The following is a 15026-nucleotide window of genomic DNA, read 5'->3' as shown; positions in this document are numbered from 1 at the left end:
ACACAGCTGGAGGTATCACACTCCCTGATTTCAAGATATACTAAAGGGACAAAGTGAGAGAGTGGCATGGACATATATATACACTACCAAATGTAAAATTGATAGCTAGTGGGAAGCAGCCGCATAGCACAGGGAGATCAGCCCAGTGCTTTGTGACCACCTAAAAGGGTGGGATAGGGAGGGAGGGAGATGCAAGAGGGAAGAGATATGGGGATATATGTATATGTATAGCTGATTCACTTTGTTATAAAGGAGAAACTAACACATCATTGTAAAGCAATTATAGTCCAATAAAGATGTTAACAACAACAAAAAAGATACTACAAAGCTACAGTAAGCAAAATAGTATGGTACTGGCACAAAAACACAGAACAGAGAGTCCAGAAATAAACCCTAGCACTTATGGTCCATCTACGACAAAGGAGGTAAGAATGTACAGCGGGGAAAAGACAGTCTCTTCAGTAAGTGTTGCTGGGAAAATAGAACAGCTACATGTAAAAGAATGAAATGAGAACATTTTCTCACACCATATACAAAAATAAACTCAAAATAGGTTAAAAACCTAAATGTAAAACCAGAAACCATGAAACTCCAAGAAAACACAGGCAGAACACTCTTTAACATACATTGTAGCAGTATCTTTTGGATCTGTCTCCTAAGGCAAAGGAAACAAAAGCAAAAATAAACAAATGAGACCTGATTAAACTTAAAAGCTTTTGCACAACAAAGGAAACTACTGACAAAACAAAAGGCAACCTAAGGAAGCAATGGGAGAAAATATTTGCAAATGATATGACCAGTAAGGGGTTAAAATCCAAAATATATAAAGAGCTCATACAGCTCAATATCAATAAAACAACCTGATTAAAAATGGGCAGAAGACCTGAATAGACATTTTTCTAAATAAGACATATAGATGGCCAACAGGCACGTGAAAAGATGCTCAGTATCGCTAGTCCTCAGAGTAATGCAAGTCAAAAACACAGTGAGATCTCACCTCCCACGTGTCAGAATGACTATCATCAAAAAGATCACAAATAACAAAAGTTGGCAAGCATGTAGAGGAAAGGGAACCCTAGAACACTGTTAGTAGGAATGTAAATTGGTGTAGCCATTGTGGAAAACAGTGTGGAGGTTCTTCAAAAAACTAAAAACAGAATACCATATGATCCAGCAGTTCCACTCCTGGGTGTATATATGAAGAAAAGGAAAACACTAATTTGAAAAGATACATGCACCCCAATCAATGTTTGCAGCAGCATTATTAACAATATCCAAGATATGGAAGCAACCTAAGTATCCATCAATAGATGAATGGATAAAGATGATATGGTACATATATATATATACAATGGACTACTACTCAGCCATAAAAAAGAATGAAATGCTGCCATTTGTAACAACATGGATGGATATGGAGGATAATATAAAATAAGACAGAGAAAGTCAAATGCTGTTATGTTATGACTTATATGTGGAATCTAAACTCCAAAAGAAAACAAACGAATATAACAAAACAAAAATAGACTCAGATATAGAGAACTGGTAGTTACCAGTGGGGAGAGGGAAGGGAGGAGAGGCAAGATATGGGGAGGGGATTAAGAGGTACCAAAAGTTAATTAATCTTCAAAAACATGATTCTCGAGTATAAAAAGAAAACAGTGTCTTTAGATTTTAAACTTCAAGCTTTGCTATCTTGTGTTTAGCAACTACGGTTTATGACTTCCTTACAAAATAATGTAAAATTTGCAACGCTAAGGAAACCTACCAAGAAACAATTATCCGTAGTTTCCCCATTGGATTTTCCTATCTGAGTTATCTACCAAGTTTTATCATTTGTATTTTTCACAAAATGTTAATTTCATATGTGCTAACACTTACTTATATTCTTTTTCAATTACCTTTCTTAATGTGAAGTTTCTTAGTCTTTAATTTTTTTCATCTTACATAATCCAATAAACTGATATTCCATAAAAATTTTTTAAAATAAATGTGAGCTCTTATGCTTGGCACACGTTTCACAAGCACCTCAAACTCTGTGTGTCCCAGACTATCGTTTTCCTATGTTCAAACCCCAGCCCTCTGCCCCAGCCCCGCTCCCCTCTTATTTCCTTTTTCAGTGAACGGCATTTACCCAGAAGTCACCTCCTCCTTTCCGCTTCCAGCTGATCGTGAACACTTGCCAGTTAGCTCTAGAAGCTGCTCCACTGCTCTAATTAAGGCCCTCATCCGCCTGCATGCTCACACGCACGGTTCTCCACCCCTGTGGCTTTAGCCGGTCCAATCCTGCCTCCCGTCCCCTGGTCAGACACGAGCTTCCGCGCACCCCTCTCCTGCTCGACATTTGCAGCGGGCCCCACTATCCGACCAATAACATCCCGCTCTCCAGTCCACCATCCTCGGGACCAGTGTGGCCAGTTCTCCTGCCTAGGGGTCCCGGAGCAGACCCCCGTGGTGTGTGTGGCCCGGGAGCCCTGAGAGGGGGCTGGCCATGTGACCATGCTGTGGTGACCCCCTCAGGGACGGCCAGTGCTAACTAGGGGCTTCGTGGACTTAAGCTTCCCTGAACAGAGTCCAAGAGAGGCTTCACTTTGATGACCTCAGAACTCTATCGAGGAGCCAGAGTACTCATACATACCAAAAAAAAAAAAAAAAAAAAGCCACGGTATGAACGGACTAGTTGTCCCGTGTGGTACCTGGCTGTGGCACCCCACTTTCCAACTGCAGCTGCCTGGGCACTCGATTCCTGTTGCCGCCACCATCTACAGCTCCCAAATATTAAACGCTCACTGTGTACCTGGCACCGTGCTGCACCATTTTCACGCACAATTTTATTTAATCCTCACAATGCCCCACAGCTTCCAAAGCCGAGTGTGTTCAGCTCTAAAGCATTGCTCTTAACCTCCCTGCTAGGCCAATGCACGCGTTGCTTCGCCTCCATTCTGTTGAGTTCACGCTTTCTCAGCTTCCGTCCAATTATCCCAGTGCCCTGTCTTAGGTGATACCATCACCTTCTGACACCGAGAACCACAGATCAGGAAAGATACCCAACTGCCTCCCAGCCTCCAGGTAGGGAAACGCTGCTTCCTTAACCTACCTCCTCCTCCCCGCTCCTGTGCACCGCCTGCCTGTGTGCCCACCCGTGGGGACCTCCCACCACGAGCCTGTCAGCCAATACTTATGATTTCCTGCGAGGGAAATGTCGTCGAACGGAGGCTCTTGCACAGCGTGGGTCCACCTAGCACTGTAGCAGCGGCAGGAAGAGAACAGCGTGCCACCGGGTCCACAGAGGAAGAACACATCTGACACTTCATCAATCGTGCGTGGGCGGCCAGGCCCTTTCCTAAGTGCTACGTTTGGTTTAAAAAAAAAAGTTCTGCTCCTTATGTGCCATTAATCAAAACATGCTCTCATTTCATAATAGGGAGCCATGCTCATCCAATCATGAGGTTAAACGTGAAGGGCTCTTGTTACGTGAACTCACGAATCCTTTTGCAGAGGAAGGAAAAGTAAACCACAAAAGCAGAATTTAACTGATTCTTCTCCCAGGCTGTGACAAGCAGCTAAGAGGCATGCTTCTCTGAGCTGGACTTCCACACACCCATTTCTCGCCTCCTCCATAACAGACTGCGACTTTGCATCTCGTGATCGCAGAGGTTCAGTGTTTCCTACATGGTGAGATCATTGCTGTTTTTTTATTTCTTTAATTAAGCACACACGCACGCACCCGAGACAAAATGACGGAAGAGAGGACAAAAAAATCCCATCTGTTCCTTAATTACCTGCCTGGAGCAAGATGGTCGTCGCTGACGCCTTGTCCAGGGCGGGTCTCACAGCGGGGGGTCCATACGAGGCTACATCCTTATGAGGCCTGTGATTTCAGAGTCTCCACCCGGGAGGCGGCAAGCCCACCTCTTCAGCTACACAAAGATATTTTACACATGAGTTGGGCTAATTACCCCAAACTCCCCCCACGATAGAATTAGGGTAAAGGCCTTGGCCCCCGCTCCCCAGGGGGGCTGGCCTTGTTCACACTACGTGCTGCCTTGACCTCTGGGTCGCAGGGACACTGTTCCAAGCCAGCATTAAAAATGCTTCCTGTCACCCCCGCCAGCCTCAGCCCCTGCTCCAAACTCTCCCAGCCGGGGCAACACAAGAAAAGCCCCTGGTCGCGGTGTAACTGTCTTGGGTTTTCCTCAGTTCTCTCCCACCGGACCTGGTTACGACAGCCCCGGAGCAGGCACGGCACAGCCCTGTGCTGTCCCTTCTTTCGTCCTAGCAAGTACGCACAACACCCCGCTCACGTCTAAGCTGACAGAAGCTGCTTCTGAGGAAGCGGCTGGGGTGGAGGGACGGTGGCCGTGCGTCCCATACCCTCCGGTCCCGGCTGCCTTTTACTGCCGCGTGCACGTAGCCCCTTTCCCATTAAAAACTTTAGTTACAGCTATTTTTTTTTTAAAGGCAGGCAGGGGATTGAAAGTACATACCTGTGCCGGCTGCCTCTGTCATCCCTGAGCAAGGAAACTGACCGCGTGGACCACGTCCACTCAGATGGACTTTGTTTCAATCACATCCAACACTCTAGGATAGGAAGAGGCCGCAGTGAGGAGGTGCAGGCATTCTCAGACCATCTAGCGGCCGGTCAGAAAGACGGAGCCCCACCTGGCCCGGCTGTGAGAGCTCCCCTCCCCAACTTCCGGCAGTCCTGTCTCGGCCTCTGCTCTCCTCTCTGTGTGCAAGGAGATAAGATGCCTCTTGATAGTCTCAGTTCATCGTAAGGACGTGGTTTTCGCCCTCCAGGGACCAGCTGGCTCCGTGTGAGTGGGAACAGCGCAGGTGCCCAACGTAAGGATCTGGGGCGGGCAAGAGAGGAAGGTGGAGAGAGATGGCTTCAGGTCTGGAAGGCGGTTGAGAGAAAGCGGCAGCAAAAAGGTGCTCTGGTGTGGATGAAGGAGGTGTGGACAGCTGTGCTGTGGTTGCAGACGTCTCGCTGCGGGTTCCAGGCAGCAGGAGAGAACGCATGCTCACTGCTGACCCCCCAGCCCGTCCGGCTGCTCCAAAGTAAGGAGCTGGGGCACAGTCCCGCGGGTTTCAGCGGCAAAGCAGTGCGGGAGCCGAGACGCTGCCGGCCACCTCGCAGGCCTCGGCTTAAAGCTCAGGAGCTGGCGGAGGAAGGCCTGAGGCAGGCTTCCCAGGGCCCAGCTGAAGGCTACTTGTGCCGCCCCAGTTCCCCTGGACAAGACCAGCCTCTCCTCCACGCGGACGGGGCACTTAGTCCAAGCCCTTTCGGTTCCAGCAGAGGCCGCGGTGCTCTGTGGCCCTCTGGGCACCAAGGTGGGCACCTCTAATGGAAGCACTGAAAGGTGCGTCAGTGCCCGTACGCGAGCTGCACCCCTGCACGGCCCCTCGCTGCTCACATCAGCGTCGGCCACTGCGGCCAGGTGGTCTTTGCATCCTCCCGTCGTCCCGAGACCCAGCCCTCACCCAACGCCGGCAGAGTGAGTCCCGCACCTCGCACTCTGTTGGACTCTGTCACCCATCACCCCCATCTTACGGGGGTGGGGACGGAGGTTAAAGGAACAGGATCATATACCACTAGGAAACGGCACCCTGGGCTGCTGACCCTCAGTCCGGCTCCCCTGCCTCTACATGACTGGGGGACCCCACAAAGGGCGCTCAGCGGGATGGTAGCTTTAGACACAGATTTAAACCCGTGTCTGCCCGGCTAAACTGCACCTGCTCTGGGGGGGCCAGTTACCACTGGGTTTAGCATCCTTCGTGTAATAGGAAACCTGTCAAATACCGGCTGAAACAACTGGATTTTTTGTTTGTTTGTTTGAATGTAAAGGAAGTCTGGAGTTAAGCAGGGAAGGGCTTGTGGTTCCATCAATGTGCCACAGCTCTGTTTTCCTGCCCCACCATCCTCACCATGCGACTTCCATCCTTGAGGTCGCCTCGTGTCCCAAGATGGCTCCTGGAGTTCCAGTCATTCTGTATGTGTTCCAGGCAGGAAGTAAGAGGAAAGGTTACCTGACCGTGGAGTAAATCCTCTGTGAATAAAAACCTTTTCTGTTAAGCCCTACCTAATGACTTTGCTTCTATCTCATTGTCCATTATTCCTCTGCATCAAGACTGGGAAATAAAGTTGTGTCAACGCACTCCTGCCTCAAATAAAATCGACGTTTGGTTAGTAAGGAAGGGGAGGATAGATATGGTTGGTTGGCTGCCACAGAGCTACCCTCAGTAACGAGCTGACCTGTGGTAAGGTGAGAGTGAAACCACCTCCAGTGACCCAACGAGGAGAGCAAATAATTCACAGGACATCTGTGTCTCACTACTGAGATTATAAGGTACTTCGTCAAATCCTGAATATAAACTTTTAGCAATGTCCCCAACATCACCTAGAAACGAAGCCAGGCTAATTTAAAAATGAGAAAATGGCACAGGCAGGTAGCATTCTCTGTAGCTTCTTTCTTTCTTTAGCAATCCGGATTAAAGCTCTGGCAAGGTACAATGTGAAATCTACAGTCCCTGGCTCCTTGCTATTCAAACTCTGGTCCCCACGGACCAACATCATCAGGGACCATATTAGAAATGCAGAACGCCAGGCCCCACCGCCGAGCTACTAAATCAGAATCCGAATTTTAACAGGGGCCCTAGGGGATGCCCACGTACATAAACTTTACCAATGCAAGACAAAGAACCTGCCATGGGCCTCTGATCTCCTAGAACACTTCTCAGGAAGCATCCTAAGATGTTTAGTGAGACTGTAAGTCACAGTGTCACCTCTCTGAAGAGAGCACACATTTCACCTGTTACCGCTTGTGACTCAGTAACACCTAATGTTTGCTGAGTGCTTACCATGCGCCAGGCACTGACATGAGGGTACTGTGTGTCCTTCTGCATTTAACACTCCTCTAACGATCCTGTAAGGTGGCTACCATCACTATCATGTTACACAGGAGGACACCGTGCCAAGGTACCCAGCCAGCAAGCTCCTCGGGGGGGTTAAGGCTCAGAGGACAGATAAGGGCAGTGTTTCAGGATGAGGGAGAAGCTTGGTGTGGTGAAGCATGCGCTAGACAGGGATGGGAGCCAGGATGCCTGCGTTCTAAAGGCTTCTCAGCGACCAGTGGTGACCTGGTAGAACCCCCATCACCACCCGGAACGTCGCTTTCCTTATCTGAGTATTGGGGAGGGCAGTGTCGGCCGGGTGACTGGCACGCTTTCCTCCAGCGGACGTGCAAGTCCAGGTGCGCCTCCCTTCTGATCTTGAAGTCGGTCAGCCTCAGCAGCTGCCGACCCTGACTTTAGCCAGATTCACCCAACGGCCACCAGGTCTGGCCAGAGCCCAACCCAGTCTACAGACACAGATGTTGCACAGCCCAGGGGACACATGCCTCCTTCCAAGCAATCAGAGGCAAATAAACACAGCTGCTGCCGGCCGCCCCCTGCCCCCACCCCCAGCCTTCTCACTGGACTCAGGTGCAGGGGAAGGAGCCAGGCAAAGCCCACTTCCTGTAAACTTCCAGAATTAGACTTGATCGGAAACGTTCCCAAGGAAACACCTGGCCATGCCAGACACTGCTTGCCGAAGCTGCCGGTGGGGTATTCCCACCCCGCCCGCCCCATCTGAAAGGGCTGGCCATACCACCCTCAGACTGGTTGGCAGAAACCAGAAATAAGCAGTGAAGGAAGACCACTCAGACGTAGCTCACGGCGGAAGGCGCCTGGTACCCCTCCTGGCACCTCTGCAGGGCATATCCAGTCAACAGATTCGTCAAATGGAGTGGGAGCTTTTGACAGCGTCTCCCCGTTCACAGTGGCCCCTGTACAGTGTCCCCTGCTCACCAGCCCTGCACTGCCATGGACACGGGGAGGCTCCTGGAGGCCATGAGTCTGTCTCCATGGGGATGGATGACCCATCCACAGGCAGCACCAGACCCAAGATGGACCGCAGGCCCTATTCCCATGGATTTAGGAAACGGGGCCAAGAGACTGTCTCCAGAGGCTGGACCTGTACCAGATAATCTTAGGACCTCAGGGTAAGGCATCTTCCACCAGAGCAACCCGGAGAGCAGAGAGAGAAATAGCAGACACACAGAGCAGGTCAAAGATAAAGGGGGCCAGAGTCTCTAGTCCTGTCCCAGATTCTAGCCCTACCCCTGGTGGGTTCTGAACCTCACCCCTGTATCCTGTGATCAAGTCTCCTTGAGCAAGCCAGCTCCAGAACAATCCTGTTACTTGTCACCAGAGGAGTCAGGCATTCATGTACTCACCTAATACTCAGGGAGAGGCCAGGCAGGCTGAGATGTCCTTGGCACCAAGGGAAAAGAAAATAATAAGACATGATCTATACCCTCGAGGGGCTCACAGGCTAGTGTTCGATATAAACAGGTCATTCTCTAAACCAATATATTAAATGCGGTAAAAAGGACACAGAGTACCATGGAAGGAAACAAGCCTAGGGCAGAAGCCAAGGGGCAGAGAGCCGGGAGGGCTTCCTGGAGGAGAGGATGCTTGAGCTGAATCACAGAGATAGGAGAATATAGCCCCACAGTGGGGAGACAGTGTTCCTGACCAAGATGATACCAGCATGCCCAAAGATGGGTAGGGGACGGCACGGTATCAGGGAGAAAACACATATGAGGAACTATACTAGGTAAAGCAGAAGTGTGCAAAAGGGACCAAGACACAGCCTGGACGCAAGAAGCGTGCTATTTAGATGGAAACCACATGGAGTTCAATTAAAGCTCGAGACCACCAAACCAGACTCCTGAACTGTTATGCGTGAAACATTACAGAAGCCCCAAAGCAGGAGGAGGCACGTGCAGCTTGGAAATTAACAAGGGGAAGTTTCACATAGGCCTTGAAGCACCGGGCAGATTCAAACAGAGGCTGAGCCTGGCCACACACTTGCAAACCACGCTATGCAAAATGTTCAACATTCCTCGGAGCTCTGTACTTCTTAAAGTGCTTCCACATTAAGCTCACCCCATGGTGAGCAAGTTGAGCAGTAAGCAATTCTAGTGCCTTCCTGACGGTGATGGGGAAACTGAGCCGCAGACGGAGTGATCTTGGGTCACAGAACTAACGAGTCGGCGCAGAGGCTCAGACCCTCCCCAGCACCCACCCCCCCTTCCAGGGCTCTCTGTCACTCTTCCATGAGTAAGAGAAGGGGACGAAGACCCATGCACTGCAGAGTAACGCTAACTTTCCTCCAGAGCTTCTGGGCAAGCCCAGGCCACCTCCACCCTTGTGTGGCAGCTCAGGAGTGAGAGGTCCTCTTAAAGACTGAGAAAGCAAAATACATACTAGTTTAGTATCTGTCTTCCCTGCGTGATTACAAGCTCCAACAGGGCAAATACAAGTTAGCAATTAAACTCAGTACCTGGGCCATTAAAGGGAGTGTGTTCAAATCTATTTCATGACTGAACGAGACTGAAGGAGAGAACAAGTGAACCACACAGAACGAAAGAGGAGAAAGAGGTGGAGATGTAGGCCCACCGGGGCATGGACACAGCCTCCTGCTAGGAGTGAACCATCCAAAGCTCTCCTCCTCACTGCCACCCTCACAAGCCTTCATGGCATTAAGCCCAGAGGGCGGGGCGGGGGGGGCCAGGGAAGAGATGCCAACATTTCCAACAAGTACCGGTTGCTACTTGGTAAAGCTCTAGGGAAAGAAGGGTGACGGGAGACGAGCAAAAAGAGACCAAACAGGAGGGTCAGAGGTTAGCATGAGCTCCAGCAGGCCTGAGCACCTCTGTATGAGTTCCTGGTAAACCACAAAAGTAATCCCTACACTTTAGGTGCGATTTGAGGTCTGAACCCTGATCGCCTGCTGTGCTATTCTACTGGGAGTTCTGCTCCGGGACAAGCTTTCTTTTTTTTTTTCCAGTACGCGGGTCTCTCACTGCTGTGGCCTCTCCCATTGCGGAGCACAGGCTCTGGACACGCAGGCTCAGCGGCCATGGCTCACGGGCCCAGCCGCTCCGCGGCATGTGGGATCTTCCCGGACCGGGGCACGAACCCGTGTCCCCTGCCTCGGCAGGCGGACTCTCAACCACTGCGCCACCCAGAGAAGCCCACTAGGACAAGCTTCTTGAAGGATCTTTTCCTTGTCCTCTGATCACGTTCTCCAAGCCCCCCTCCGGGTGGTGGCCCTACAGTGAGATTGTCACCTCGCCTAGCAAGGAACTGCCCATTCACTTTTTAACCTCCATAAGGCAAGGCTGGCAGACCAAAAAGGAAAGGGAGTGACTGGTGAGGAAGGCAGTGCGGGGCCGGCACCCCACCCTGCCCCGCAGGCCTCCGGGAAAGTTCCTTCCACCTCTGTTCACATCACCCCCTCCCCCCGCCTCCCCTCCCCACCCCCCCCCACCCCCACCCCTCAGCCTCTTCAACCTGGCCTCCTGCCAGGAGCCACGAGCAGTTTCACTTGGCACAGACCCTAAAGGAGAAACAGCTCTTTGTTCCATCCACCAGATGAAAAGGGCCCCAACTCCTGCTACAAGGACACCTTTTCACCTGTCAAGGCAAAGAAAAGCGGCCTCTAGACCTTCCAAACCCAGAACACCCAGCTGAAGACAAAAGCTGCTTCTCCTCTGGGACCACTGGAGGATGCAGAGGGCAGAGCCAGAGGCCCTGCCAGCCGTCCACACCCCTAACCCCTCCCAGAGGCCGCCTCGGGCCGAAGAACGCCGCCTCCCTCCTGCTCAGCTCTCACAGCGCTGCTCACAGAGGAGACTGATCTTCGGACCTAGTCCTGGGCACACGTGCTCTGTTTTCACCCTCCCCGTCCTCACCGACTTCGCTCCACACTCTGCACTTTCAGGGAGGAAGACGAAACCCCCAGGCACAGTGGGGAGCTGATGGCCACAAGACAGGGCCCATGGTGATGCTTCCGCAATTCAAGACGAGGCCGGCTTGGCTCACACCCACAACGGAAGAGGATGGAGGCCTTTAGATCTCTCTCCACACATCGTGGGATCTGAGGGTTGCCCGCAGTTTTCAGGCAAACTTTCTGTTAACACAACCAGAAAAAGCACCTCATTCTAACGAACCCTGACCTCATCTCCTGAAGTGGCCTCAGACTCGCACACACAAGCCTGCGTACGTAACAATCTGTCCGTGTGATCTGTCATCAGGCAAAAGCCACACCCACCCACCCCAACCTTCCCTGCCCTCAGATCTAGAGCTTCTCTCATCCATGTTTAAGGCGACACTGTAAGAAGAACCAGAAACTCAACCTAGTAACGTTAAATCCCGGTTTTCCAAGGCAGGGGGAGAACCCCACATATTAGCCACCATAGTTTTGGCCACAACCGAAACCCTGGGTTTCTGCAGTATCCGCACAAAATGTCTGGAATTAAGGGAACGTGGGGCTATTTTCATCAGGAGCTGTGCTTCCCACAGCAGGCAGCGAGCAGAAACATCTTCAAACTACTGCACTCTCAGTAAGAAAAAGTTCTGATGTTGAAATGGCATTGGACCCTCACCTCATCCTCTGTGTCCCTACAGTGGGCCTTAAATTCCACCCAGATGGGGCCCTTTACTCATCTGATAATGAAAACGCATGATAATCAGATTGACAAAACAAAACAAGAAGACCCACACCCTATAGCAGGCAAGGTTTTGCCAAACAGGGTTTGACGGAATATACTGTACTTGCAGAATATTTAATTTTCTATCCCGCAGCAGCAGGGCGAAAGCCTTCCGTTTTGGCTCATCTGGACCCTCACCAGAATTTTAAGAAGAACTCCAGCCCCTTCAGCCCGCCCCCCCGGCCCGGTGCACTCCCTCCCTGTCCCCCCACCTCCCCCTGCTTCTCCCAGTGCTGAGGCGGGAGGAGCACTGACCTCCGGTCCACCTGCCGAGAGACGGCTCATTCTTTGCTTCTTTCTGGAGTTGGAATTCACTAACATCACTTGACCTTATAATCTTCACCAGAAAGTCGTGCAAACTTTTATGGTCTGTAGCGGTGTCTGGCTCGTAAATTAGATAGAAGTAAAGCACTTAGGGCTTCTGTGAATTTCACGTAAACCCCGCGTTCACTCACTAGGTAGCGGACAAGTGCAGCAGGAACTCCTCCTCGCGCGCTTTTGCTCACATCCCCTACTGGATTCAAAGTTCCTCGGGGCAGAGGCGATCACTGGATAAAGGTAAAGTATTAACCGTAAGCACAGTTTGCTTTAAGAAGTTTTCTTATGAGTGTTTTTTTTTTTGCTGTACGCGGGCCTCTCGCCGCCGTGGCCTCTCCCATTGCGGAGCACAGGCTACGGACGCGCAGGCTCAGCGGCCACGGCTCACGGGCCCAGTCGCTCCGCAGCATGTGGGATCCTCCCGGACCGGGGCACGAACCCGCGTCCCCTGCATCGGCAGGCGGACTCTCAACCACTGCGCCACCAGGGAAGCCCTGAGTGTATTTTTGATTAAAAAAAAATTAAATACTCTTGGATATGTTACTTTACACACGGGCCAGCTGGTTTCAACAACTCCGTGTGCTCTGAACTCTCTCTACAGCTATTTTACACATTAGGCAGGGACGGAACTCTCAGAGTGACAGCTCCATAATTCCATGTCTCCTTTTTTTGGGGCAGGGGGATGGGGGCGTGGAGAATCCAACTCACCACTCGGGCTCCTGCAGGTCTGACAGCTGCATGAATCAGTTTCAAACAAAGGGCCCCGTCTCACTCGCCCAGCTCAAAGCCTGCAACTGTCCAACCAACAGTTACCATCAGGGGATGACACGGCCGGGGTGGGCATTAGCTATTAACCTGAACCTGCCCTTCCACCCGTTCCTATTTGGGGTGGCAGAGTCCTCCCCTGATGCTCCCCCAACATTTAAGGGCCCATCAAGAGAAAGCAGGAGCCCAGCAAAATATCAACAAGTCCTCTCTTAGCAGGTAAATTCAGACACATTTTGGTCAGTAATATTCCACTCCAACTGGCACAAAGAGGAAAAAAAAAAATGTAAGGCCTTTATTTAAACCTATTTGGCAAGACAAAGTCTCAGAAAGCAGATTTAGATTTCAGAAGATTTAGAAAGTCAGCTTAGATTTCAACAGGTACTGTATCAACAAAAGCAGAATCCGAGTTGTCGACATAAGGAAGTTGTTTGTCATTCCAGAAATAGACCTTAGAAAGGAACTAGCTTGGTGCTAAGTAGAGAGGCACATGGCAAGCTTGGTTACACCCTGCTTACTGAGGCACCCACCCACCCTGACTCAACTGCTTGACAAGCTGGGAGCTATTTTCAAACAACACTTTTAAAATGCTATTCAGAACAAGTTCCTATTGTATAAGCACAGGGGACTCTATTCAATACCCTGTGATAAACCGTAACGAAAAAGAATGTATATATATGTTTAACGGAATCATTTTGCTGTACAGCAGAAATTAACACATTGTAAATCACCTATATACTTCAATAAAATAATTTTTTTTAAAAATGCAATTCAGAATTGAACTCTGTAGTTCTGTGTAATCAGAAGATGCCATTCCACAACACAGTGACTCTAAGTATCTTAAATAAATTTTGCTGGCAAAACAATTACACTTTGAGCACCAAAGTGAGAACCCTACTATCAATTTAGTAGATCATGTCCCACAAAAGCCGTCTGGGCAGGCCTGGCAGACTGTCCACAATGTCAGGAACGTTCAGGCGGAGTGGACCGGGGTCCCGCAGTGTTTGTGCCATAAGTCGATGGCCTTGCTCACAATCGCATCCGAGCTGTCCTGGGGGATCTGTGAACAAGCAAACCAGTCTCTGAAATGTGTGTCTCCGACTTCAGTGTCTCCCTCATTTTCACTCCGGTACAAATCTCATCTCCACTGGAGCTTTCACCATTTTTCAGAAAGTGATCGCATAGGAGGCTCCTGCCAGGATCTGTTTCACGCGCCACCCGAGGCCGCAGTAAGGAGCAGACGTGTCATACTGCCTACGGTCGAATCCTGCACTGCCCACTACTTGTGGACTCCTGGGCAGGTTACCTGAGCTCCCTGGGTTCAGCTCCCTGTCTCTAAAATGGGGCAAACGATAGCCGCAATTCACAGGGCTCTTCACTGGCTTACACGAGGTAATTCACAAAAAATACTCAGCAGTGGCCCTGGCACTGTGAGCCACTAATTATTACAACAACGACGGTTCTTTGATCCAACATACATTCACTTAGTACTTATTTACCGGGCCACTGTTCAATTGTTAACATTGACTGATTAAAATATATAGATTTGGGGTCCAGTGAAATTCACTCACACCTAAGTCTCTCTACTTGCACCTCTTCTTGCCTGGTTAAGGGTATTCTAAGATACAAAGACAGGGAAAAACAGATTCATTTAGACCCTTTTCAACATGCTCTAAGTTTACATTTCAGCACATTAACAAATCCAACTGGGATTCTACCAGAGATAGAGCAACAGAAATGAAAGGATTTACAAAATCTCTCAAAACATCAGGTTTCCTTTTCCAGGAACAAAGATCAGTCACCCTATAGTAAAGATCTCACCTCTTCCTTTTCTTGACAAGCCTCCTAGTGGTCACATCAGGGGACGCGACCCCAGTCCCAGGTGCATACACTCACGGAGACTCGCTGCTCAGACCACTGACCCCAAAGGACTGGTCTACAATCCACAGACCAACTTGAAACGTTTTCAGGGGAAAATTGTTTCTTATGATGTAAAAATATACTATGTCTCTGAAATAATTTAATGCAATAGAAGAATCTGGCTTGCTAAACTGACTTCCTTTCTAGATTCAAAATTAAAATAAAACAAAGTACACTTACGTTTTCCAGAAACTTTGTTATCTTCTCTGCACTGTTCAGTGCCATTACTTTTATTTTAAAGGTTAAGAGAATTTCCACAGCTACAAAAACTAGTATCTTACAGGATCCACTTATAACTTTATCCCAAACCCTGCAAAATAAAGATATAATCAAATTACGAGACTGAAGTTTACGTTTATTTAAACAGCTCAGATTTCAAAATTAAATCAAATCACATTTTAAGTACCGTCGTCCCTCAGT

At 49.7% G+C, this 15026-nt stretch overlaps 1 protein-coding gene across 7 annotated transcripts in view; it reads right to left on the bottom strand.

Moving 5' to 3' along the window:
• The window catches only part of TBC1D7 (TBC1 domain family member 7), a 37051-nt gene that overhangs the window by 6243 nt on the left and 15782 nt on the right, over positions 1-15026 (bottom strand). The window contains exons 7-13 of one of the 7 annotated variants that reach the window (XR_010835170.1): positions 14787-14916; positions 13585-13746; positions 12630-12715; positions 12059-12151; positions 4663-4853; positions 4488-4581; positions 3783-3920 (exon numbers count right to left, since the gene is read on the bottom strand). Coding sequence is in view for 1 of the 7 variants with exons in the window: in XM_059076284.2 (XP_058932267.1) it covers positions 13660-13746; positions 14787-14916 (217 nt within the window). In the remaining 6 variants the exon portion in view is untranslated. Of the gene's footprint in view, positions 1-3782; positions 3921-4487; positions 4854-12058; positions 12152-12629; positions 12716-12966; positions 13747-14786; positions 14917-15026 lie in introns of those variants that run through there. The other 6 variants (XR_010835169.1, XR_010835171.1, XR_010835173.1 and 3 more) reach the window with 6 other exon arrangements.

The sequence above is a fragment of the Kogia breviceps genome, chromosome 10 (assembly GCF_026419965.1).
Source record: "Kogia breviceps isolate mKogBre1 chromosome 10, mKogBre1 haplotype 1, whole genome shotgun sequence".
Lineage (NCBI taxonomy): Eukaryota > Metazoa > Chordata > Mammalia > Artiodactyla > Physeteridae > Kogia > Kogia breviceps.
Note: the sequence above shows the minus strand (reverse complement) of the source record. Positions and strands in the feature narration are given on the sequence as shown.